Source organism: Tamandua tetradactyla, chromosome 25 (genome assembly GCF_023851605.1).
Source record: "Tamandua tetradactyla isolate mTamTet1 chromosome 25, mTamTet1.pri, whole genome shotgun sequence".
Taxonomy (NCBI): Eukaryota; Metazoa; Chordata; class Mammalia; order Pilosa; family Myrmecophagidae; genus Tamandua; species Tamandua tetradactyla.
The window spans coordinates 8,691,667-8,717,748 of record NC_135351.1 but is presented as its reverse complement, the minus strand read 5'-3'; the positions used below and the strand labels follow the sequence as shown (position 1 = coordinate 8,717,748).

At 38.5% G+C, this 26,082-nt stretch overlaps 1 protein-coding gene across 3 annotated transcripts in view; it reads left to right on the top strand.

Moving 5' to 3' along the window:
- The window catches only part of F13A1 (coagulation factor XIII A chain), a 182,753-nt gene that overhangs the window by 70,872 nt on the left and 85,799 nt on the right, over positions 1-26,082 (top strand). For all 3 annotated transcript variants that reach the window (XM_077143620.1, XM_077143618.1, XM_077143619.1), the window contains exon 7: positions 23,346-23,520. In XM_077143620.1, the coding sequence (XP_076999735.1) occupies positions 23,346-23,520 (175 nt within the window). The remainder of the gene's footprint in view (positions 1-23,345; positions 23,521-26,082) is intronic.

Sequence of the window (26,082 nt, the reverse complement as noted above, 5' to 3'; positions counted from 1 at the left end):
TTAGGGGTGTATCAACTCTCCAGCCCTATGCCACAATCTTGTTCACAGTGACCTTGATCATTTCTCCCTCCCTCAAGACAGCACATCATTATATTGATGATATCATGTTGACTGAACCTAGTGAGCAGGAAGCAGCAATTACTCTAGACTTATTGGTAAAGCATTTGCGTGTCAAGGGATGGAAGATAAATCCAACAACAATATAGGGGCCTTCCACCTCAGGGAAATTTCTAGGTGTCCAGTGGTGTGGAGCATGTCAAAATATCCCTTCTAAGGTGAAGGATAAGCTATTGTGTCTGGTCCCGCCTATGACCAAAAAAGAGGAATAAAGCCTAGTTGACATCTTTGGATTTTGGAGACAACATATTTCTCAACTTCGGTGTGCTACTGTGGCCCATTTACCAAGTGACCAGAAAAGCTGCTGATTTTGAGTGGGAACCAGAACAAGAGGAGGCTCTGTGACAGGTCCAGGCTATCGTGCACGCTTCTCTCTCACTTGGGCTATATGATCCAGCACATTCAATGGTGCTGGAAATGTCATGGCAAATACAGATGCTGTCTGGAGCTTTTGACAGACCCCTATAGGACAATCACAATGCAGGCCCTTAGGATTTTGGAGTAAAGGCCTTACTGTCCTCTGCAGATAACTACTCTCATTTTGAAAAACTTTTCACCTGCTACTGACCCTTAGTAGAGAATGAATAGTTAGCCATAGGGCACCAAGTTATACATGAGACCTGAGTTGCTTATCATGAGCTGGGTGTTTTCTGACCCCCCCCAAGCCATAAAGTTAAGCCTGCACAGCAGCATTCTATCATAAAATGGAAATGGTATTAGAGATAGAGCTTGAGCAGGTCCTAAAGGAACAAGTAAGTTACATGGGGAAGTAGCCCAAATGCCCATGGCCCCCACTCCTGCTACATTACCTTCTCTTTCCCAGGCCAGAGCTATGGCCTTTTGGGGAGTTCCTTACAGTCAAGTGACTGAAAAAGAGAAAATTAGGGCCTGGTTTACAGATGGTTCTGCGTGATATGCAGACACCATCCAAAAGTGGACAGCTATAGCACTATAGCTCCATTCTGGGATTTCCTTGAAGGTCAGTAGTGAGGGAAAATCCTCTCAGTGGGCAGAATTTCGAGTAGTGCACCTGGTTGTTTATTCTGCTTAGAAGCAGAATTGGCCAGAGGTGCATTCGTATACTAACTCATGGATTGTTGCTTATGGTTTGGCTAGATGGTCAGGCACTTGGAAGGAGCATGATTGGAAAATTGTAACAAAGAATTCTAGGAAAGAGATCTGTGGATAGACCTTTCTGAGTGGGCAAAAAACATGAGGACATTTGTGTGATACATGAATGTTCATCAGAAGGTGACTTCAGCAGAAGGTTTTAATAATCTGGTGGATAAGAGGACCCATTCTGCGGATTCAAATCATATTCTTTCCCCAGCCACTCCTGCCATTGCCCAGTGGGTTCATGAACAAAGAGGTTATGGTGGTAAGGTTGGAGGTTATGCATGGGCTCAGCAACATGGACTTCCACTCACCAAGGCTGACCAGGTTACAGCCCCTGCTGAGTGCCCAATCTGCCAGCAGCAAAGACCCGCACTCAGTTCCCAATATGGCACCATTCCCTGAGGTGATCAGCCTGTACCTGGTAGCAGGTTGATTTAATTGGCCCACTCCCATCATGGAAGGGGCAGTGATTTGTTTTAACTGGAATAGACACATACTCTGGTCATGGTTTTGCCTTCCTCTCTTGTAATACTTCTACCAAAACTGCCACCCATGGACTTACTGAATGCTTTGTCTACCGTCGTGGTGTTCCACACAGCATTGCTTCTAATCAAGGAACCCACTTCACAGCAAATGAAGTGTGGGAATGGGCACATGCTCACGGAATTCTCTGGTCTTACCATGTTCCCCATCATCCAGAGGCAGCTGTGTTGATAAAATGGTGGAATGGCCTTTTGAAGATCCAATTAAGGAGCCTACTAGGTGGCTATATCTTGCAGAGCGAGGGCAGTGTTCTGCAGGCAGCTGTGTATGCTATGAATCAGCATTCACTCTATGGTGCTATTTCTCCCATGGCCAGGATTCATAGGGCCAGGAATCAAAGAGTGGAAATGGAAGTGGCACCACTCACTATCACTCCTAGTGATCCACTAGAGAAATGTTTGCTTCCTCTCCCCGAAAGCTTAAGCTCTGATGGTCTATAGGCCTTAGTTTCAAAAGGAAGGGTGCTACCAGAAGACACAACAATAATTCCATTGAATTAGAAGTTATGACTGCCACCTGGCCACTTTGGACTTCTCATGCCTCTGAATCAACAGGCAAGGAAGGGGATTACTGTACTGGCTGGGGTGATTGTTCCTGACTATCAAGGAGAAATGACTGCGACTACACATTGGAGGTAAAGAAGAGTTTTCCTGGAATACAGGAGATCCCCTATGGCATCTCTTAGTACTGCCATCCCCTGTGATTAAAGTCATGGATAACTGCAACAACCCAATCTTGGCAGGACAACCAACGGTCCAGAAACTTCAGGAATAAAGGTTTGGGTCACCCCACTAGGCAAAGAACCACAGCCAACTACAGTACTTGCTGAAAGTAAAGAGCACATGGAATGGGTAGTGATAAATATGAACTGTGACCACGTGACCAGTTACAGAAACAAGGATTATGATGGCATGAATACTTCCTCTCTGTTTTGTTATGAGTATGTTTGTATTTGTACATGAACAAATGTCTTGTTTTCCTCTTATCATATGGCATAAATTCTATGTTTATGTTATAGTCTTTAAGTTATAGGATATCAAGTTTATGAGTACAGATATGGAGGAAGCTGATCTGAATAGAAGTAAGGTAGAACAGCATACCGGGTAAGGAATGATATCATCCATATTTTAAAACTTCAATTTCTGTGTAAGACCAAAGAGAGAGCTGTTTATTTGGTGCGAAGTTTTTATTTTAGGTAGTGCATTACCTAATTTATCTTGTATGGTCAGTTTAGTTGAGCAGCATAAGCACATGGAATCTTGAATAGGGCATGAGATTTTGTTGGTTTGTCCAGGTTAGTGTGATGCCTCATATATCCCAAAGTAATTTGGGCAGTGAATCAAGAAGTATTTGCAAAGTGCCCTTGGGAGACTGGGGAAAAAGGAGGAAATATTCAACTTCCCCATTCTGAGAATTTCTGTTAGTTTCATAAGCAATGAGGACAACCAAATCAGGCCAAACCCTCGATCTTGGGGTTTGCCCTTATGAAACTTATTCCTGAAGAGGATAGGCTAACCCTACTTAAAATGAAGCCTAAGAATCACCCCAGAGAACCTCATTTGTTGCTCATTTGTGACTTCTTTCTCTCTCTGAACCAACATTGCAGGTGAACTTACTGCCCTCCCTCCTATGTAGGACATGACTCCCAGGGGTGTACATCTCCATGAAAATGTGGGACAGAACTCCTAGGATAAGCTGGGACCTGGCATCAAGGAATTGAGAATGCCTACTTGACCAAAAGGGGGAAGAGAGAAGTGAGACAAAGTTTCAGTGGCTGAAAGATTTCACAGAGAGTTGAGAGGTTATTCTGGATGTTATTCTTATATCCCTTTTTAGTTTACGGTGTATTGAAGTGACTAGAGGGAAGTACCTGAAACTGTTGAGCTGTGTTCCAATGACCTTGATTCCTGAAAACAATTGTGTAAAGATATAATTTTACAATGTGCTGTGTGACTGTGAAAACCTTGTGTCTGATGCTCCTTTTATCCAGGATATGGACAGATGAGTAAAAACATATTGATAAAAAATAAATAGATAATGGGGGGATAAGAGTTAAATTGTGTAGATGGAAATACTAGTGATCAATGAGAGGGAGGGCTAAGGGTTTATGAGTGTTTTCTTTTTCCTTCTTATTTCTTTTACTGGGGCAATGCAAATATCAGAAAAAATGATCATGGTGATGAATACACAATTATGTAATGATATTGTGAGCCATCGATGGTACATCACGTGTGGCATATATGTGTGTGAAGATTTGTCAATAAAAATGTTTTTTTTAAAAAAGAATGAATGTTACCTAAGGACATGTACCCTATTTGGGAGAGATTTAGTGCATTTCCAGTTGTATACAAGACAGTTGAGTATTGTCAGGTGAAACATAAGTCTGTTATTGAATTCTGTTTTGCAATGAAGCATATTACAAGGTGATGTATAGAGCTGCCGTGTTCCTAAGGGGTGGACCATGATGGCTAGGCTCTGGTGTCAGTTTGGCCAGGTGACCAGTTGTCTAGTCAGGCAAGCACTGGCCTAACCATTACTGCAAGGATATTTCATGGTTGGCTGATAAATCAGAAGGCTGGATTATTAAATCATCAATAAGTTGATTGCAGCTGTGGCTGATTACATCTACAAGCAACTATGTTCTCCTGCAAATGATATAATCCAATCAATTTGCTTTGATGGAGTTGATTGAAGGCTTTTAAGGATAAAGAGAGACTTTTTCACTGCTTCTTCAGTCACTGAGCCTCCCCTTTGGAATTCATCCTGACCCTCATTGAAGCTGCTACCTTCACAGCCTGCCCTACGAAGTTGGACTCTTCCATTCCCAGGGTTGTGTGAAACAGCTTTATAAACCTCATATTTACAGATCTCTCCTGTTGGTTCTGTTTTTCTAGAAAACCTGACTAATAAAAGTCTTGATTGTGCATTCTTTTGAGTTAAATAAAATAGTATTAATTTTTAAATAATATTTTGCTAATGCTATACAATGTTTAAATAATATTTTGCTAATGCTAATGGTTAACTTTTAAGAAGGTCTATTTTATGTTATTAATAACTAAGCAACATGTAAGTTTAATAAATAGTGGAGCTTAAGAAGTGACAATAAAAACTATCTTCCAAAGGCAGTTTAAGTTTCTGTCATTAGTTTACTTTGCATAAGGAAAAGACAATGAATTGGCAAGAATTCAAACATGTCTTTACAGAACCTCTTTATAACAACGTACATTAAATCTGTAGTTAAGCATAACTTTTTCTGTTTCATAGACAAGCTTTCCTCTTTTCTTCTCCTTTGAAGTTACAATAAGTTTGCAGTGAAAGGGAAGCAATAGCCAGCCGTAGTTGAATATAAATTCCTTCTCAAGCATTCTAAAATGACATGCTTGTCAGCCTAAGCTTACTCACAGATTTTGTGTATTTTTACTGATCCGGAAATCACTACCTAACACAAGCCAACATAAGATAGAAGCAAATATGTAACAGCTAACCTAATACTGCCTGTCATGGCACTTGGCCAAATGGAAGTCATCAAGTCTTGAATTAAGCACATAATCCTAATGCAAATTGCCTTGAAATTTCATTAATCATAAGAAGTCCATGAAGTTTTGATTTTGAAAATGTATAACCCAATTACAAGGTTTAGAACTAGACAGAGAGAATCTATTAGGGATGGTGTGGTTTTTGTTTTGTTTTATTTTTTGGAAGAAGAGGCCTTCAGGTGTTAGGAGCATAGGGCCTGTCCCAAGCTATTTTGAGCTGTATCTCTATTTCCACCACCACCTTTGTTTATAGAAACAAAGCTATGCTAGAGTGGGTGGGCCACCTTGGCTCAGCAGGCAGAGTTCTCGCCTGCCATGCCTGAGACCTGGGTTCAATTCCCCGTGTCTGCCCATGCAAAATAAAAAATTTAAATATGCTAGAGTTTTCAAAAGCTTTTTATATCTAGTACCTCCTCTAACCCCAAGAAAAGCACTTTCCAAAATCTTTTCAGCTATAATGATTTTAAAAACTAAAATACTGATCTTCATACAAATTTTAAAGATGACACTTTTTTTGAAAAAGCAGTGTTTTCTGGTCATTTTGGAAATACCTCTCCTCGTCACAAATCCTGGAAATGGAGCATGAAATTACTGAGTGAAGTTAAGCGGAGACTGAAAAACAAGCAAACACAAAGCACCTCAAACTTCTCAATTAAAGATTTGCCTTGAAAGATGAGATGATATATTTAGAACGCCCAGAAAGAAAATGTTTTGAAGTTGGAAGTGTCTGCCAGAACTCAGATTTTCTCTCTGGGGAGTCGCTTGGTCCTCTAATAGAACAGACCCTCCCCGCTTGCACCCCTGATTAAGAAATTCCTCTCAAACACCTCCCCTGCAAGGTCACCAAGATTCAAAATCCCTTCTACAGGGTACAAGTACTAGAGTAGAGGTATACCATGATCTGCAAAGTATTTGGAAGGTATATCACATTGCCTTCGATTCATGCCAAGGTGGAAGTGATGAGAATCAAAACTTTCCTTAGAACAAATGTGGACAGGAAAGAGTGGGGACAGGTGGGCCACGGTGGCTTAGCAGGTAGAGTTCTTGCCTGCCATACCAGAGATCCAGGTTCGATTCCCGGTGCCCTACCCATGCAAAAAAAAAGAGTGGGGAAGAAGCTGCATAGCTCTGGCTGGTTACTGAGGAGGGGGAGGGAAGAGAACATTGAGGGCAAGAGGCAGGAGCAGATGCTTGGCACCCAACCAGCTTACTGTGCTCCTGATAGGTCTAACACTGAAGATTGGCATGGCATTTGCAGAGAGCGATGGGTGCATGTTGCTAATGAGCACGGATAATGACCCTAACTGGGCAAGACTTTCTGATAAAATTAACGGAATCTGGATTTTTAAATCCATAATGCCCAGATAAAAGTCTTTATTACCCAGCATATATGACCTTGAATAAATTGCTAAACCATGGTTTGTCAACCTCAGCACTGTTGACACTTTGGACTAGATAATTCTATGATGTAGGGACTGTCCTATGCATTATAGGATGTTTAGCAGCATCCCTAACTTCTACCCATGACATACCAGTAGCACCCCCTCCCCAACTTGTGACTATCAAAATTACCTCCAGACACTGCCAAATGTCCCCTGGGGGTCAAAATCATCTCAGTTGAGAACCACAATGCTAAAGAGCTTTGTGACTCCATTTCCCTACCTGTGGAATGAAAATAATACTCTCTTTTTGTTCGCATAGAGGAAACTGTCTTCTTAATACCTTCAAACCTGTGCTTTCCATTTATCCAGGATATGGACATGAGAGCAAAAAAATAAGGACAAAACTGTAAATAAATAATAGGGGTTGTTCTAGTTTGCAAGCTGCCAGAATGCGATATACCAGAAACAGAATGGCTTTTTTAAAAAGGGGAATTTATTAAGTTGTACATTTACTGTTCTAAGGCCGTGAAAATGTCCAAATTAAAGCAAAGCTATAAAAATGTCCAATCTAAGGCATCCAGGGAAAGATATCTTGGTTGAAGACAGCCGATGAAGGCTGAAAGGCACATGGTGACATTTGTTCACTTTCTCTCGAGGCTTCTTCATTGGCTTCCCCAGGACTCTGTCCATATGTTGGCTCTGTTAACTCTGGTGGCTTAAAGCTTTTCCCAAAATGGTTACCTCTTAAGGGGCTCCAGTAAGCAACCCCACCTTGAATGGGTGGAGACGCATCTCCATGAAAACCATCTAATCAAAATTACCATTCAGAATTGGTTGGATCACATCCCCATGGAAGCAATCAGAAAGATCCTACCCAGCAATATTGAAGGAGGATTAAAAGACATGGCTTTTCTGGGGTACACAATAGATTTCAACTGGCACAGGGGAGATAACAGATAAAAAATATATCTCAATAAAAATATTTTTTTAAAAAAAACTGTGTTGTTTCTTCTATTACTGAAGGGAAAGTGAGGCAGTTCAAATGCAAGGAGCAGGCCCTGGACCTGTGTCAGGAAGTCGGACATTAGTTCCAGGCACACCCCTAGGTTGCTATGTGACCAAAGGCAAATCATTTAAATTCTCCAAGCCTTATTTCTTCATCTTTAAAATAAAATTGTGTCTTATACTCAAACCATATTTGGTATTCCCAGTAGCAGCAAGAATATCCTTTTATTTGTTAAGACAGTGCTCTTCTTTCCTCCTATTTTTTCTGTTGTAAGTTCAACATTTTCTCTCGTTATTTACTTCGAATTGCAGTTACTTCACTTTGATGTGAAAATAGGAAAAGTTTATGACTATCTGGACAGCCTACAGGAATTAGATTTTCCCAGGAGAAAGAAAGTCCAAAACTCCTCTAATCTCATTGTCTGTAGATTGGGTCAGAGATGCTATAACCTTACATAAGCTAACTTTTATTTAGGGTTTTCTAAATAGTAAGTGCTATATTTTACCAACGCTGCATTGCAGATTGATTTAAGGTAGAAAAGGAAAAAAAAAGTGGAAACTAGAAAAGAGAAGAATCTGGTGCAAAGTTATACTTTCTCTCTTAGGTTATATTGCTTGTTTGCTGTTTTCTTTCCACCTCATTTCTGATGTGACAGTCCCTACCAGGAAAATATCAGGAAAAGTATGAGGATGCTTTGTGCCATCTGAAAACTTATTTCACTCACATAGTATTAACAAGGCATTCCATTCCTCACCCTAAATTGCTTTGAGGAAACCAGATATGGACTCTGAACAGCCAGGCAGACCATTAGAACAATTGTGCTATGACACGTTATGACAAGAACAGTATGGTCCTGGGGAAAGGAGAAGACAGTAACCATAGCCTGGCATTACTGCTGGGGGGTCACTTCTCAATGGCCATTTCTGCCTCCAACTGATTGGACCTGGCAGCAACAATGAGCAGGAAACTTTTCCAGGGAGGTCCAGCAGCTACTGCAATGGTTGTTATTACTGCAGTTCTACTTTTTCACGATAAAATCCCCAAATAGCCCACCCTAGCACAGCTTCCATCCTTTGGATTGAGCGTTTATTGGCAGAATACTTCTGTCCAATTGTGCACAGAACAAGAATGTAAGATCTGGAAGATTCTCCACTGTCTTCTAGTTGAGGAAGTGGAAACCCTTGGGTCACTCACTCAAGGTCACCTACCAAATGAGTGGTTGAGCTCGAACTAAATATTGTCCCTACTCTCAGATCACCCAAGAGAGCCAAGAGTAACACATCATTACCAATAACAAATGGCTACATCAAATTTAACTATCCATCTCATAGGAAAGAACAAGGATGCAAGGAAATGGGGCCCAGAACTGATGAATTTTGAAATAAGGAAATAAATGAAGAAAGGTGTAAGAGAGGATTTCAAATAGCCAGAGGCACTGGGTTCCTAAAGAAAGAGTTCCCAAAGAGGATTAGGTACTAAATATGATATGAGGTGGTATTGGTGATGGTGGAGGTAGAGATGGCTGTGGTGGTGATCGTAGTGATGACATGGAATAGGTGGTGTGATGTGATGGTGTTGGTGGTAGAGGTGATGATGACATTGGTAGAGTTTGTGGTGCTGGTGGTAGAGGTGGTGATGATGACAGTGGCAAAGGTAGTGGGGATGGTAGTGATGATGGTGGTGGTGGTGATGGGGGAGGTAGTAGTGGTGGTGATGGAGGTGATGGTAGTGAGGATGGTGATGGTGGTGGTGGTAGAGATGGTGGTGGTGATGGTGGAGGTGGTGGTAGTGGTGATGGTAGTGATGATGGTGGTGATGGAGGTGATGGTGGTGGTGATGGTGGTGGTGGTGATGGTGATGGTGGAGGTGGTGGTGATGGAAGTGATGGTGGTGGTGATGGTGGAGGTGGTGGTGGTAGTGGTGGTGGTGATGGAGGTGATGGTGGTGGTGGTGATGGGGGAGGTGGTAATGGTGGTGATGGAGGTGATGGTGGTGATGTTAGTGGTGATAGTGGTGGTAGTCAAGGTGTGGTGATAATGGTGATGGTGGCAGTGGTGATGATGGTGGTGATGGTGGAGGTGGTAGTGGTGATGGTGGTGGTGTTACTGGGGTTAATGTTGAAGTGTTCAGTACTCATTAATGCAACATATATTTTTTGAGAATCCCCCAGTCTAGGTGCTGGGATACAATTATAAACAAAGTGTAGTTCTTGCCTTCTCAGAACTTATCCTCTAGGAGAAGATGACAGACTAAAAAATAGAAACAAGCAGTGGTCTAATATTTGTGGACTGTTGGATCAAGGAACAGAAGCATGGCTGACAAGAGCCCATAACAGGTGCATGGAAACCCTTTTCCCATGCTAGAAATTATAATGAAATTGTCCATCACCAAAAGCACTGGAGAAAAATGTAGTAAGAGATAATTTGCTTCTCCAGGGCTTTGTTTGCTTTGCAATTCAAAAAAGCAGTTGGGCAGGCCACAGTGTCTCAGCAGGCAGAGTTCTCACCTGCCATGCCAGAGTCCCAGGTTTCATTACCAGTACCTGCCCATGCAAAAAAAAGAAACAAAAACACATAAGGTTGTTTCCAAACGTTTTTTTCCATGTAGTTCCAACATTTACGGTTACTTGACTCCATGACATTGTGATTGTGTCACAGTAAAAATCAAGGTAACATGGATAGAAATATGGAAGGGGAGAGAGAAGAAAAACAATATAGTTGCATATTTTAACATTCTAGTGCTTTATACTGCTGCTAGCTTAGACTTTCCAGCTTTCCTAGAGGTGTACACATTTATTTTAATGTTGGTCTTTCGCTAATATCGAACCATGATGCCATCATTAATCCCCATTAATGCCCTACTCTGACTGTGCCTTTTGGGAACTAACTCTAGACTGAACTTTTTGTTAACCAATTGATATTCAATGTACTCTTTAGTATTATAAAAAATCCTGAACTCCGGCTAGTAAATCAAACTGACCACAACTGGAGGCAGGTCTTTGACTTTCCTAGGGCCTGACAGGCTTCAGGGCTTCTGGTCCTCAAGCCTCTATGATTCCGCAGGAAAACTGGAAATAAAACTATTTTTCACTTTGTACATCATTCATCATCTTCTCCTTCTCCCATAATTTAGAAAGTTTTCTTCTTTTTATGTATGAAAAGAACAGTAATGGTGTATCTACTCTGATATTTTGCCAAGCAACTCCACAGGGGGGTTTCCATGAAACCATGCTTTTGATTTTCCTTCAGTTTACTTTGGTGTCTTGTGAGAAGCCCCATATATAGGAAACCTCTTCATGCAATAAACCTGGTGTAAAATGATTCAGATTGAATTTCAAAACTCAGTTGGATTAGAAAAGCCATCCTCAGACATCCCTGATGAACCTAACGATCTGAAAGAAATACTTGAAGTCTATTTCCTGATCATACAGACCAAACAGCACAGCAACCTCATAGTTGTATTTTTTTTTAATTAAAAAGTTAAACCATTAACTGTTCCTTTGGCTTATAAAGCAGCTGAAATACCCTTTTGCAAACTGAATCGTCATGGAAACAACAGCTGAACAGCCACTGTTCCCAATCTTTTCACCACTACCTTTCATATTTCCCTGTATGGATCTTTCTTTTTTTTCAATTTTGTCTATCAGATGAGCAAAATTATATAATAATAATTTGTCTCTCCATTCCTGTGTCAAAGACTTATATAACTGCCCATCAGGATCTCTATTCAGCATCAAATAATCAGTGCCACCACAGTGAATATGATGCAATGCCATCTTTTTTGAGGATGAAGATATAATTTCCATTTGGTGGTTTGGAAAGATGAAAATAACAGATAGTCCTGCAGTAGTAGGACTGTCAAAGCTCCCAGGTCAGTGATCATTGTCAGAGATAGGCTTCATGATGGATTTCAGGCCCCCTCCAGAGTTTCTGGATCTCTGGCTCTATTAGCTTTCTTATTTCAAACTGATATTCTCTCTCTCCATGGCACATACCCAGAAATGTTAGGAATGATGTTTCTTACTTTGGGATGGCAGGAAAAGCCAGAAAAGGCCTCTGATTCTCTTTATTACCTGTCCAGTGGTGGCACATCTCAATCAGTAGGACCTCCCAGTGGTGGCCCCTTAATGGGAAATCTACTGGTTTGTATTAGTGAAGAATGACATTGCAGTAAAAATACTAAAATACCAATGCTAAACAGATTTTTTAAAACTCTTAAAGTTGGAGCTAAGCTATCTCTAAGTATTCCCTAAGCTTAGGAGACATTTCTGTGATTCAGGCTTCCAAAGACAAAGGGAGGGATATGAGTCAAAGTTCTTTAACACATTTTCAACTGAACATAATACTATAAGGAGTCCTTATTCATCAGACACTCTCATTTCTCTTTTAGGGTAAATTTTTAACAATTGACAAATATTTTGGAAGTTAGTGGGAAAAATACAATTTACCCAGTGGAAATTATCTTCGTAACCAATTTTGAGACCTTAAAATGCAAACTGGATCTCAGATCACCTGACCCCACCATTCCACACTCAATATATTTCCACTGGATTTGTCCTCTATCTGTCCTTGCTCCATATCACGTGAGCTGCTTGGGTGCAAGTATAATTCCCTTTATATTCCCTGTCTGATTCAATCCTTCTATTCAGGAGCAGGGAGTAAGGGAACAATCAACTGTTCAGACATCATTTTTTTTCTCTTATGGTAAAAGCCAGCAACATAATGAAGTTTCCACTTGTAGGCAAACAGCTTGGTTTCTCAATTATTAAGGTTACATTTCTTATGCCTGTTGTCCCTATATCTTTGGAGAAAAACAGACATTTATTACAAGCCATTTCTCAAATGTGATAATCCAAGTCAATCTAAATGTCTGCTTTTCCTGAATTGCTTCCTGGAATGAGGTTTCAATGCTGCATCTATTTTGTAATCACACAGGCTATTTCTGAAACACGAGATGTTTTCAACACTCCCTCCAAGCTGTGCAGTTGATGATCTGGTCTCAGAGGCACTTTGCCCCAGGATAGATGGAGAGAAATGCTGCAAAGCCTGCAAAATCTCTTAGGATATGTACTCACAACCTTATGCACTTTGTATTTTTCCCCTTGAGTTTTCCTTCCCCTTCTCTTCTCTCTCTTTCCTCCCAGCATTCTGTTTTATTCCTTTCTCATCTGTCCAGTATTTTTTGGAGGTCTGTTCTATAGCAGCTTTATACCATGCATCTTTGGTATAACAACCAATAAAACAGGCAACCATTGCAGAGCTTAAAATCTCAGTCTCTCTCTTGGTCCATGATTGGTTATTTCTGTCATGGATTATCCATCAGTAAAATATGTTTTGGCATCTGAGGATCCCCAGTTACTGAGGGAGACAAATTAATCTCTTGGTATAATGGTCACCATGAAGAATGACTCTAAATACCCATCCCTGTTAGAGCTCTTTCTTATATACATACATATATACATACATGTAAATGTCCTTATATATATATACATACATATATACACACATGTAAATGTCCTTATATATATACATACATATATACATACATGTAAATGTCCTTATATATACATACATACATATATACATACATGTAAATGTCCTTATATATACATACATACATATATACATACCAGTAATTATATGGCTTGTTACCAGTGGATAGAGTTGGTTCATGGGTTGTTGGTTTTTTTTTTTATTATTATCGAGGTAAAATTTATACACAATTCAATGGGCTTTGATTGGGGTAATCATCATCCCCACCAAAATATCGACACGTCTATCAGCCCAGAAATTTCCCTCATGCCCCCTTAAGCAACCACTATTTTAATTCTTCCAATACATTCATTTTTCCTGTTCTTAAACTTCATATAAATAGGTATTAATGATAAGTACTATTTGGGCTGGCTTCTTTTACTCAATCAGTTGTTGCATGTATCTTTAGTTTGTTCCTTTTTGTTGCTGAGCATTAGTTGCGTCATATGACTGTATCCCAATTTGTCCATCAATTCACCAGTTATTGGACATATGGTGGTATGATATGGTGTGTTTAACTTAATAAAAATCTGCCAGCTTTCCAAAACTGGTCAAATGTCTGCTAATGGGAAAACAGACAATTAAAGCAATGACACAATGTTATGTGATGTATGAGAGGATAACACCAACCTAAGGTTACTGTGTGGACAGAGTAAAGACATTCAAATCAAAGTAAAGGTAAAGATTTCCAGAGTGAAAGCCAGCTGAGTTTTAAAGAATCGGTTGCCATTCACCAGGTAAAGAAGGAGGTTGCGTGGGGAAAGGCATGCCAGAAAAAGAGAATAACATTTCAATAGTACCAAGGCAGGGAACAGTTTATTGTTAAATCTACCACTATGAAAAGCAAGCAATGGAGACAGTGAATGCTTTTCTTTTCCTTCGGGCTCAAGTGCATAATCCTATTATCCATGCTATGGAGGCCCAAAGGAATCAAGGATGAAAACCCAGGTAAGGGAGGAAATGGAAATATTGTTACTCTAGTACTTTTTTCTCATATATTTGCTGGGAGGCCTGCTTATGGAATGACCTAAGAGGGTTCCATCCTCCGTCCATGTCCCCTCCTTGGCTAATGGCAGAGCAGGCACAAAAAGATCTCCACATTTCCAGACCAGCATGTTTTCAAATTTTATTGTTTGTAGAGTGATATTTCAAACAAATATCAACTGAACCCAATTGCATAAATGAAAAAAGCAGGAATGCTGTCATGGGGGAAAAGTGGTACGTGAAGCCTCCCCCACAGCACTTAGACTTCTCCTCCCCCCCAACAAAGAATCCTTGAGTGCCATTGGACACAATTTGGCACTGGAAAAGACCTTACGCGAGGAATAATTCTTCTCCTTTCCAAAAGCAGCTCTGCCTTTGAAGCTAGCTTGTGTTACCCAAAATTTATATCCAGTGTTCTTTGAAAAACTATTATAGACAAGACCAGGTGCAAAAGAGCTTCAGAAGTTCTAGTCTTTATGAGAACATAATTTTAAATAATGTATTTTAAAAGAACATAATAGGTTTACGACAGAGAGAAGTAATTCCAGTCAGAGACACATGAAATATGCATGCAGGAGAAAAATCCCTTTACATATTTTTAAAGAAACAGAAAAAAGCACTAACCATAAAACATGTAAAGATATGTGTCGCAGGAAATTGGAAAATAAAAAACCGTCACATTTCTTGTAATTTTTTTTTGAAATATACCAAATTTCTCAAAAAATCTGCTCAAACCCCCATGATCAGAATTGGAAGGAAGTTCAGTAACCATCCATGCTTTAAGACGCTCTCCCTACCCCTTGAATTCTGCAGGATGGCGTTGTTCCCAATGTGACTTTTGATCCAGGTCCCCAGATCAGAGCAGGCAGCCTTGCTGGCATTCCGTTCCAACGGAGCCCAGCCCAGCCCAATCCTCATGCTGCCATCCCGCTTAAAAGATCTCCTACCCAGAAGTCATTGCGCTTCCTGCTTGGATTTCCACGATTCCCCAGACCCTGTTGGTTCATCTCCTGAATGCTCAAACCACTTCCCTTTCAGCCCCCAAAAGCATTGTCCTTGCCTCTCTCCCTATTCGATAAGCCCAGCTTAATCACTCCTCATCAACCTGAGCCTTGAAACCAGAGAGGCAACCAACCCCACCAGGCAAATCTCTGACACACAAAAGGAATTTTAACTACTTTCACCAAGGGTAAATATTAGGAGACATTTCAAAGTATAAAATAGGTGGGGCATGATGGATGCCTGGCATTTTGCATCTGTCAGAACCCATAAAAGTGTACAACACAAGCAGTGAACCTTAATGTAAACTATGGGTTGTAGTTAATAAATATTGTATCAATATAGGTTCATCAGTTGTACCAAATGAATCACGCTAATGCAAGATGCTAAGAATAGGGAAAGCTGGGGGCTAGGGAAGTGGGCATAGAAGGGAGGTATATGGAAATTGTTTGTGTTGTTTGCTCAATTTTTCAGTAAGTCTAAAATTGTTTTTAAAATAAGTCTATTAACTTAAAATTGCATAATAAAGCAAATAATCATTATATATATATATATATATATATATATATATTCTCGTGACAAGAATTAAACACAGCATCTGGCATATCTGCTTCCTGTCTATTTTTACAAGTTTTTTTGCAAAACAATGATACTGCTATCTAAAAATAGTTCAGACAGAAAAATTAAAAAATTTTCAACCCCCAATCACTCCAAATTTCACCACCTAGAAATAATCATTATTAATATTTGATCAACATTTTCCAATAAACTATATAGATATTTAAATAGATATAGTTTCTAAAATACAAATGTTAAAATAAATTGAGTAGAGGGAAATACTAGAGGTCAATGAAAGGGAAGGGTAAGGGGTATGATATATATGAGTTTTTTCTTTTTCTTTTTATTTCTTTTTGCGGAATGATATAAATGTTCTGAGAAATGATCATGGTGATGAATATACACCTATGTGATGATACTGTGAACCACTGATTGCACACCAAGTATGGAATGTTCATATGTTAAGAATGTTCACGTTGTATGTTGATCAATTTTATTAATAAAAATTTTTTTAAAAGAATAGATATAGTTTCTGAAATAATAAATGGCATTATATTAAATGATAAATACACATTTATTCTCACAGCTTTATTGAGATATAATTTACATATAATAAACTGCAAAGATTTAAAGTGTACAATTTGATAAATTTTAACATGATATCCATGAAACCATAACCACAATCAATATAATGACCATATTTATCACCTCAGAAGCTTCCTTTATAAGTTCTCTCTTTGACTCCTCCATGCCTGCTTTCCCACCCTCAATCACCTCTTTGCTTTCTGTCATTATGCATTAGTTTAGATTGTATTTTCCACAATTTTATTAAAATGGAATCATATAGTATGTAGCCCGTTTTCATCCAACTTCCTTCAGACTTCTTTTTCTTTTGAGATCCATCCATGCTGTGGCTTGTTTCAGTAGCTCATCCCTTTCTATTGCAGAGCAGTACTCCATTGCATGGAGAAACACAATTTGTTTGGCCATTTACTTGTTGATAAGTATTGCAAACAAGTAAATGATTGTTTACAGTGTTTGGCTTTTCAAAGAAAGCTAAGAACATTCATGTACAAGCATTATATACTTACATTTTTATTTCATCTAGGAGTGGAAGGGTTGGATCACATGTTAGGTATATGTCTAAGTTTTTAAGAAACTGAAAACTGTTTTCCAAAGTAGTTGTACCATTTTATGTTCCCACCAGCAAGGTGTAAGAGTCCCAGGTCTTTCACAATCTCTCCAACACTTAGTATGACCTGTCTTTTTAATTATAGACTTTCTAATAGGTATATAGTGGTATCTCACGGTTTTAATTTGCATTTCTCTAATGACTAATGATATTGAGCATCTTTTGTTGCACTTATTTGCCATCTGCATATCTACTTTAGTGGGCTACCTGTGCAAATCTTTTCCCATGTTTTAAATTTGGCTGTGTGGTTTCTTATCATTGAGTTTTGGAAGCTCTTTACATAAACTGGATGCAAGTCCTTCATCAGATGTGATTTGCACAGATTTTCTCCCAAATTGTGGCTTATCTTTTCATTCTCTTAACAGTATCTTTCAAAGAGCAAACATTCTTAATTTTGATGATGTCCAACTTTAAATATTTTCCTTTATGTTATGTTTCATGCTTTTAATGTTATATCCAAGGAATCTTTGCTATACCAAAGGTCACACAGATTTTCTCCTATGTTTTTTTTTAGAAGTTTTATAGTTTTAGGTTTTATATTTAGGTCTTTGATTCATTTTGAGTTAACTTTTGTATATGATGTAAGGTTTCGATTGAAGTTCATTTCTTGCATATGAATATCCAATTGTTTCAGCACCATTTGTTGAAAAAACCGTCCTTTGTCCACTGAATGGTCTTTGTAACTTTGTCAAAAATCAATGAACTATAATTGTGCGCATCCATTTCTGTACTCTCTATTATATATTCCACAGATCTATTCTTTGTATTTATGCCAAGTGGTGATGTGCTATTTCATTTTAAAAGATACATTTAATTTTACATAAATTGCATTTAATTTTATTTACTTTTACATGATTTACTTACATTTTGACATAAGAAAAAATTGAATTGCCACAGGAGAAATTGTTAAACTTCAGATAAATAAATGTTTCTTTGCTACAAGAGATATTATTTCTTAATAGATCCCTCTAAGGTTATTAAGAGGACAAAAGATTAAAGTAGTCACATATTTTTAAACTACATTTTAATTTCAGATAGTATCAATTAACTATGAAAGAGCAACACATTAAAACATTCGCACTTTCTTCCTCTCCTCTTTCCTCTCTCATATCTAATTTTTCTTAGAGTGATTATTTTTATATTATCATGTTTTATAATCCATATTTATTATATATCTACTATTCTCAGAGTTATTTAAATTTCTATGGATTTTTCTCAGTACTGGATCATTTACTCACAGAAATTGTGTACCTGCATTCTTTATTTGGTTCAATCCTTAATTGATATTTTTCAAGTAGTTTGATTATGTTGGTATATTCTCTGAATTCCTTCGTGTTTGAAAATGTGTGTTCATTGCTTTTATGTTTGCATAATATCTTAGGTGTATGTAATACTCTTGGGTCACTGTTTCTTTTTCTCAGGATTATGTAAATATTGATCATCTGTACTTCCCATTGAATGGTGCTGTGGGGAAGTCTGAAGGCAGCTTGATTTTCCATTCCCAACACTTATTGCTAAATTGCATTTTTTGGTCTGGATGACTGAATAATTATTTCTTTATCCTAAAATTCAATAGCTTAATTAGGCTCTGTCTAGTCAATGAGTATTTTGCATCCAATTATCCTGGGCACAGATTGTTGTTTTCAATTTACAGATTCAGTTTTTCCTCTCTTAAGTAAAATTTTCTTGCATTATATCACGAATATATTTTCTGTGTCATTGATTGGGTTCTCTGCTTTAAGGGCACTGATTATCCTATTGTTGTATCATCTTTGTATTCCATAACTATTAACTTCTCTCTAAATAATTTCATCTATTTGTTTGTTTCTTTGGGATTTTCTTTGATTATTTCAATTTTTTTCTATGTCAATAATTTTATTTTCAGCAGTGTCTATTATGTTCCTTGTGGTTTCCAACTTATTCATTCTGAAATGATGTGATTTGGTCTTCAATTCATTACCTTATGTCTGTGATCTTCTAAAAGATTGTGAGAAAATTCTTTCTGTTCCTTAGTTTTGTTTTCTTCTATGTATGACTTCTTTATTTGTCATAGAATTTCTCTCTCTATCTCTCTCTCTCTCTCCTCCCATCCCTTTATACACACACACACACACACACACACACACACATATGCAGATTCTTTTTCATTTATTTATGCTCAAACTTGCATAGCTCTTCCCCAGGTGTTCTATTTGCTGTAATATAATGTAAATTAAATATTGAATCTCTTCTCAATATGTAATCAGTTTGCTTTCTCCTCAAACCAACAACTGTGCATTTCATTCTGTTTACTCTTTATTACCCTGTGAGAGTTTGGAGTAAAGAATGGAATTTACCCTGGAGATGGACAATCTCTTTTAGAGTACTTGGGTTCTGTTCTTTATTTTAAAATTCTTCAAAATTTCTTATTGCAGAACCCACTCTACCTAATATGAGGTATATCTCTTTTCCATAGGGAATACCCTTAGGCTTTAAATCATTTCTCCTTTGTAGTCCTAGAATTCCTACCTCTTTTAGACATGCAGACCCCTTTATGTCCATTTCACCACAGTAATTTTTTCCACTACCCTGGTAAGAATGAGAAAAAGGTTAGAATTTAACTCAGTGTGTTCCTTACCATATTTTGAAATGCAAAAGGGAAATCTCAGGATTTCGTTGGCCTTTCCATAGGACTTCTGAGAATGTGTTGTTGGGTTAGTAACTGAGCCACACTGTACTCTCTTCCACTCCATAATTGCCATATCTTTCCTTGGCATCAAGTTTTGAAAATCATTGCATTATCTTTTGCCACTTAGGTTGTTTTTAGTGACTTTTCGGCTGGCGGGTATTTCATTTTTTCCAATTTTGTAAGAATTTTGGGAGGGAAATTGAGTGTGACTTTAATGAAGTTGAATAATGCTACCTCTCCATACCCCTATGCTAACACTCTTCATTTGGCCACCAGTGACCGAAAACCAAGCATTTCATTCTGCCCCTGGTCAAAGTCTGAATTCATAATCGGGTGTTCAAACAGCTGGTTGTGCTATGAAAAAGGATCAGAATGTGGAGCCCTTGAAGTGTTTTCCCGACATTGACCTTGTATTTTAGGGAGGGAGATACTACTTTAACCCCTTACATCTATCACTAAAAACTTTCAGTGTCTGGGATCTGCAAAAATCAATATTCTAATTAGAAAACAGTAGCTAATCTGGCCAAATGCTAATAAATGAGAGTTGTGATTCATCTAGCATCAGGGGAACAGACCAACATTAACAATTAAAAGATCTGTAGAGCAGAGGGCTTTTTTTCCTTATTCTTCCTCTAAGTTGATTGGGTTCAGCTTTATGCTATAAATAACTTTTCTAATTAATGGCTAGCTTTTTAACAGTCATCAGAACCACACTTTAGGAACTTTTACCTATCAGTTCAGTGACCCTATTCCATTTCTCAATGACAAAAAATGGTAATGTGAGCTCAAAGCAAAATCTACCCATCCACAAAAAAACATGCCACATTATAGCCTACCAGGCCACTCTTCTGGCTTTGTTAAATAGATACAGATTTTTAAATAATCAATACAACCACAATGAGAAATACCGATCTTAACAAATGGCAAAAAGGTAGGCTAAACCTGGCTGCACCAATCATTCCATGGAGCTACAATCCACCGTAGTCAAAGTTCACATCAAAGGCATGAATTTGCATTTAGCTTAACAAGGTCCTTCAGAAACCTCCAGAGAATTCCATTTTGCTTTGGTGTTGACATTGAACAAATTCACTGAGTTACCAAAACTCTCCTTCACTTTAACCTGACGAGGCACAACATCAAAGGGGAAAAATAGGTCTAAATAGAACTGAACGGCAGTCTTTTAGAGAACTTTCCCCAGAAGGACTTTCTTTGAGAAATGCTAGGCAGTGCTATGGTAAATATCACCCTTCAGTGTAGTATTTATCATTCATAGTAGAAAGTACTTGTTCATCTTAACTGTTTTCTTCCAGTATTTTCTATTGCATCTCATATTGTCTACTTATGTGATACCATGCAGAGCTACTAGCAGATCCTTGAATCTGCCATGTTGTTTCATGACACCAAGCAATTATTCAAACTCTTTCCTGTGTGTATATGGTCTTTCCTGGTCCTTGGCCTCTATAGACCTAATTACACGTCATCTCCTATGTTAAGCTCTGCCATCATCACCATCTTCCAAACTGATAGAACTGACTACTCCCTTCTTTGGGTCCCTACTCTACCTGTACATCTTTCTGTCTTAATACCAGTAACAATTATTTCCACTTGATTGATTTCTTGTCTTTCTCTTCCCAAACACAAGTCTCTCTCTCTTTTTTTTTTTTTTTGATGTTCGATGCCTCTATGCTTGTTGAATATATGAGTGGTTATTCAACAAATATTGAGCACCTATTCTTTGCCAGTACTTGTTAGAAGTATCAAAGACGTAGATTTTATTTCTGTTCTCAATGAATTCATGAATGAGTAGGGAAGTCAGACTCCTGCACAACTAAATACGACAAGCTTAGCAGAGTGCTCTGGGGAAGTGCTGCAGTTGTGCTACTAGTTGGTGAGGCAGTGAACACATTAAAACTCCCCATTTTTCAATATCTCTTCTATGGTCTCCATAATCCAAACACGTTTTAATTGTATTTTCCACGTGTCTTTCAGCATACACTAAACCCTTGCTTCTGAAACTAATGTGCATACAAATCAGCTGCGGATATTGTTAAAATGCAAACCCTGATTCAGTAGATGAGAAAGAGGCCTGAGATTCTGCATTTCCTACAGAACGCAGGTCGAGGCTGCTGGTCTGCAGACCACACTTGGAGAAGCAAAGCTCTAAACTATTGTAATTTCAACATACAAAAATAGTTAGGAGGCGGCACGTGTTTTTGGAAGACCTCCCATTGTTCCCTACCTAGACATTCCCCTATCTACGACTAAATACATCGAAAGTTACATCAAGGAAAGTAGATTTAGCAGTGCCTGGAAAAAGCCAATAGGACAGTACCACCGTGTTACTTCAGAGCCTACATTTACAGTTTCTACCTGCAGGACTTTGTTCCTGAACTTTAGATCTGCTATTTCCAGATGACTGTAGTAAAATTGTGTATAGCAAGGTTTTCACAAGCATTGAAGATTACTGCTTTTACTTCAGTCTCACCCAAATTTAAACCATAATATCCCAGGCCCTTTACATAAATAGAAATGTCTTTTGACAAAACTATAAAACCCTAATCACTTTAAATTAAACAAGCATAAAGAAAATATAGTTATCCTTTCCATATTGCAAGGATTAGGGGTATAACACTCCGAGATCTGGAAAACCCACGTAAAAAATTTTTTCATGATTTCAGGAAACTTCCTAGCTGCCTCTTAATTGCCTTACCTAATACTCCTACATTGTGTAGGCTAAACCTTTAAAAAAAAAAAAGATAAAATTCAAAACAGCCTTTCCTTGCCTGAAAATCCATAGGGATAGAACCCTCACCTTCATTTTCGTTTGGGGAATCATGTAAGGACTTAACCTTTTCTCGTATGATGCAAGCATCTACCTGAATGCCTTCTTTATAACAATCCTGCACCAAAATAATGTACTTTCTATGGAAGAGAAATGTGGATCTCATGATTTATTCAAAGGCTGTGCAGTTGTTGGTGTAGCTGCAACAATAGCTTCGCATTTTCTTTGCATGTCATCTGCAACTTCTGCCAGACTCCCCCCAAATTTCCATTTAATTTCTTTTGCTGACCTGGAATATATCAAAATTGCAATGAGGAAAGTCACATTGTAGAATGAAGGGTGCTTACTGGGTCCTGTGACAGCAACTGCTAATTTTCTCAACTCATCAGAATCTGCCACTCATCATAAAAGTTAAAATCCATTAGACCACAGAGTCCTCACTTGCCCACTTAGAATTCTCCTCCTCAAACACAAAATCCCGATAAGAGGTTTCTTCTTCAATAGATCTTCTTCTCTTCCTCACGTCATTCTCCAGCACAATTCTAGCCCAAACTAAGCACCCCATGTGTATCTTTTCCCAAGCCCATGGAGAAGACATTACAGCCCTTCCTAGCTGCTATTCTAGTTATTTAACCTTACTTCAATATACAATGATATGCTGTTTAAGAGATACTCTGGGTCTTTGGTTTAAGAGACACTCTGGGTCTTTGGTTTAAGAGACACTCTGGATCTTTGGTTTCTCCTTGTACACAGCCATTGCATCATTTCCCTCTCACAACAGAACAGTGAATTGAACAGAAATGGAATGTTTTCATCATGCAGGAAACATGGAAGGCACTGGAAGCCTTCTGATGGTGCCTGAGAGTGCCTCTGCCATAGTCTGAAGAGCAGACAGCTAACAGCTTTTCCCGTTTCTCATGAACTCATTTAGATTAATGCCAAAGATGACGAAGGGGTCATTGTTGGATCTTGGGACAACGTCTATGCCTATGGTGTCCCCCCGTCAGCCTGGACTGGAAGTGTTGACATCCTCTTGGAATACCGGAGTTCCGAGACTCCAGTCCAGTATGGCCAGTGCTGGGTTTTTGCTGGTGTCTTTAATACATGTAAGTATCCAACCAAATGGTGTTTCTGTTTGTTTGTTTATTTGTTTGTTTAATGTAAAGGAGATTTCATTTCAGGGCATTTTGCCTTAAATCTGGCAAAGAGATCTAACAGCTCTTGTTGGCACTATAGAATTTGACTGAGCGTTCTGGAATATAGTCAATGCATAATTAAATTGTACCAGCCATGATTTCTTTTTGACTCCAGAATCTGTATGGAAAGAATGATGGACTGTTTTCCATATAATCCATCATTAAACACTCAGGGATATGAAGGGTCATAGAGACCAAGTAAGGATGTGAGAAAAAAGATAAGCCATTTTATTTTCAGTAACAACCCCCTCCGAGTCTTTGAAAGGTTAAAATAGTGAAACAAGGGTGAGCCACGGTGGCTCAGCAGGCAGAGTTCTTGCCTGCCATGCCAGAGACCCAGGTTTGATTCCTGGTGCCTGCCCACGCAAAAAAAAAAAGTGAAACAAAATAATTTAAAATTAAAAAAATTTAAATAACAAATACATACTGCTTATCTTTTTTTGAAGGAATTTTATAAATAATGCTTATTTGCTTATTGTTTACTGTTGAGAAGTCTTATAAATATATCTACTTAGTTTTTATGGAAGGGATCACAGCAGGTGGTATTGTTTCTATTTTTCCATAAGCGAGTCTTGGTGTCCCCGTGCAATTAGATGTCAGGACCTAATGAACAACCTGTACCTCTCTAGTTTGCCTCCTGGCCTTTAATCCACCCAACAGGCAATCTATAAAGGGGGACTTATGGGGGAAAAATTGTCTTCTTCAGCCTTGCGCATTATTTTTCAAAATGGCATTTGCCTCTCTAGGCCCAGACAATGTTATAGTTAATTCAGTGAATATTTTAGAAGATCCATTTATCTCAGTATGTCTTCATCATCAGTAATGATTTTCATTCGCATACCATCTCTACAGCCTCAGAAAAAATATTAAGCCCAAGTCCAAGTTTCCTTTCTGCCTGCACATTAATAAGGAATATTTTACCAAGTTAGCATTTTATAAATTAGAAAAACCAATTAGGGGCTGGAGGTCAGGGTGAAGCCACTTTTGAAAACAACCTTCAGTTTCAGCTCAACGTTGCAACAGTCTAAGAATTAGTCAGTGATCCAAGGGCAAATGAATCAAGTTTTGTTTTGTCCTCACCCCCCACCATGGTATCATACAGATTAAAATTATTTTCTTAGTCATTTGAGTATGCCCAAGGGTCTGAGGAAAATATATTTCCTGGGAGCAATAAAGTCCAAAAATAACAGTCTCCCTGGAAGCTCTGGTCTTTGAAATTCTAGACAGAAGCCTGAACTTCATGGCAGGCTAAGAATTGGTAGTAATTCCCCTTACTCAAAGCTCCCATGCAAGATTTCACTCTCGTGAAATGATTTCAGAAAAATGAAATGGACCTTCTACCTCCCCAAGTTCATCCCCTGCCTAAAGTTTCACCATCCCAGAGTAATTTCTCTGGGATTAGAACCAGGTAGAAAAGCAAACACCTTACATCCATTTGTGCCTTTTATATAAAGGATCACCAGATTAGCTCCTGCAAACAGGCTTGCGTGATAATTTTCTAAAAGGCAGAAGCACCCTGTGAAGACGTTGTAAGAACATGAAGAGGGAAAGTGGAGGGAAGGGTGGGCTGGAGCTCAAAGTCAAGTCTTATCAAGAGTAAGAAACATTTGGGCATCAAGGTTCTCAATCTGTGACCCTATGAATTAATGTTAAGCCAGAAGTAGAGTTAGTGTGCCATTTACTTTATTGGTAACCTGTAGCATAACTAGGGGCTGCAAATCAAGAGAGAGAGGAAGATGGAAGTGGGAGGCTTGGAGGGGGGGTAGCCACCATTATTTGGAGTAGTTAATATCAAGTCACTTGAATCTCCAACAGTCTCCATTGCTCACTTCCAAGGTTATTCTCTTGAAGGTGGATAGTCTTTGCTTAAAAATGCTAAACTATTCTGAGGAGGAAAAAAAAGAGGCAAGCCAAGTCATTAATCTTAAAATTGTCAGCTGAATTATTTTCAATGAGTCCTGATGGCAGGAGTCTTGGGAGCCAGGGAGGGCGTTTGAATTAAGTTTAATCAATAGATACATATGGCAAGAGATGCATCCAGGTAATTTATTATCTAACTGTTTAAATGAATCTGTGGTGTCACCCTCCACTGAATGACAGACAGTAAATTTCAGCCAGGGAAGAAAATCCCACTGAGGACTCATTTTGTAGGTTCCTACTATATTGTTAGCTGTTTTTCTTTTAATTATTGTTTTTGAAAACATAACCCTATTAGCTAGACTGAAATAATACAACTTTGATGATCATATGATCAGAAACTAAATAATTAGAACTCTGTTTATTAGTCAGGGTTCTCTAGGGAAACAGAACCAACAGGAAATATTTGTAAATATGAGATTTTATAAAAGTATCTCATGCAACTGTGAGAATGCATGAGTCCAAATTCCACTGGGCAGACTGCAAACTAACAACTCCAATGAGGGTTTTGATGAATTCTCAAGGAGATGCCAGTGGGCTGAGTCAGTCTTCAAC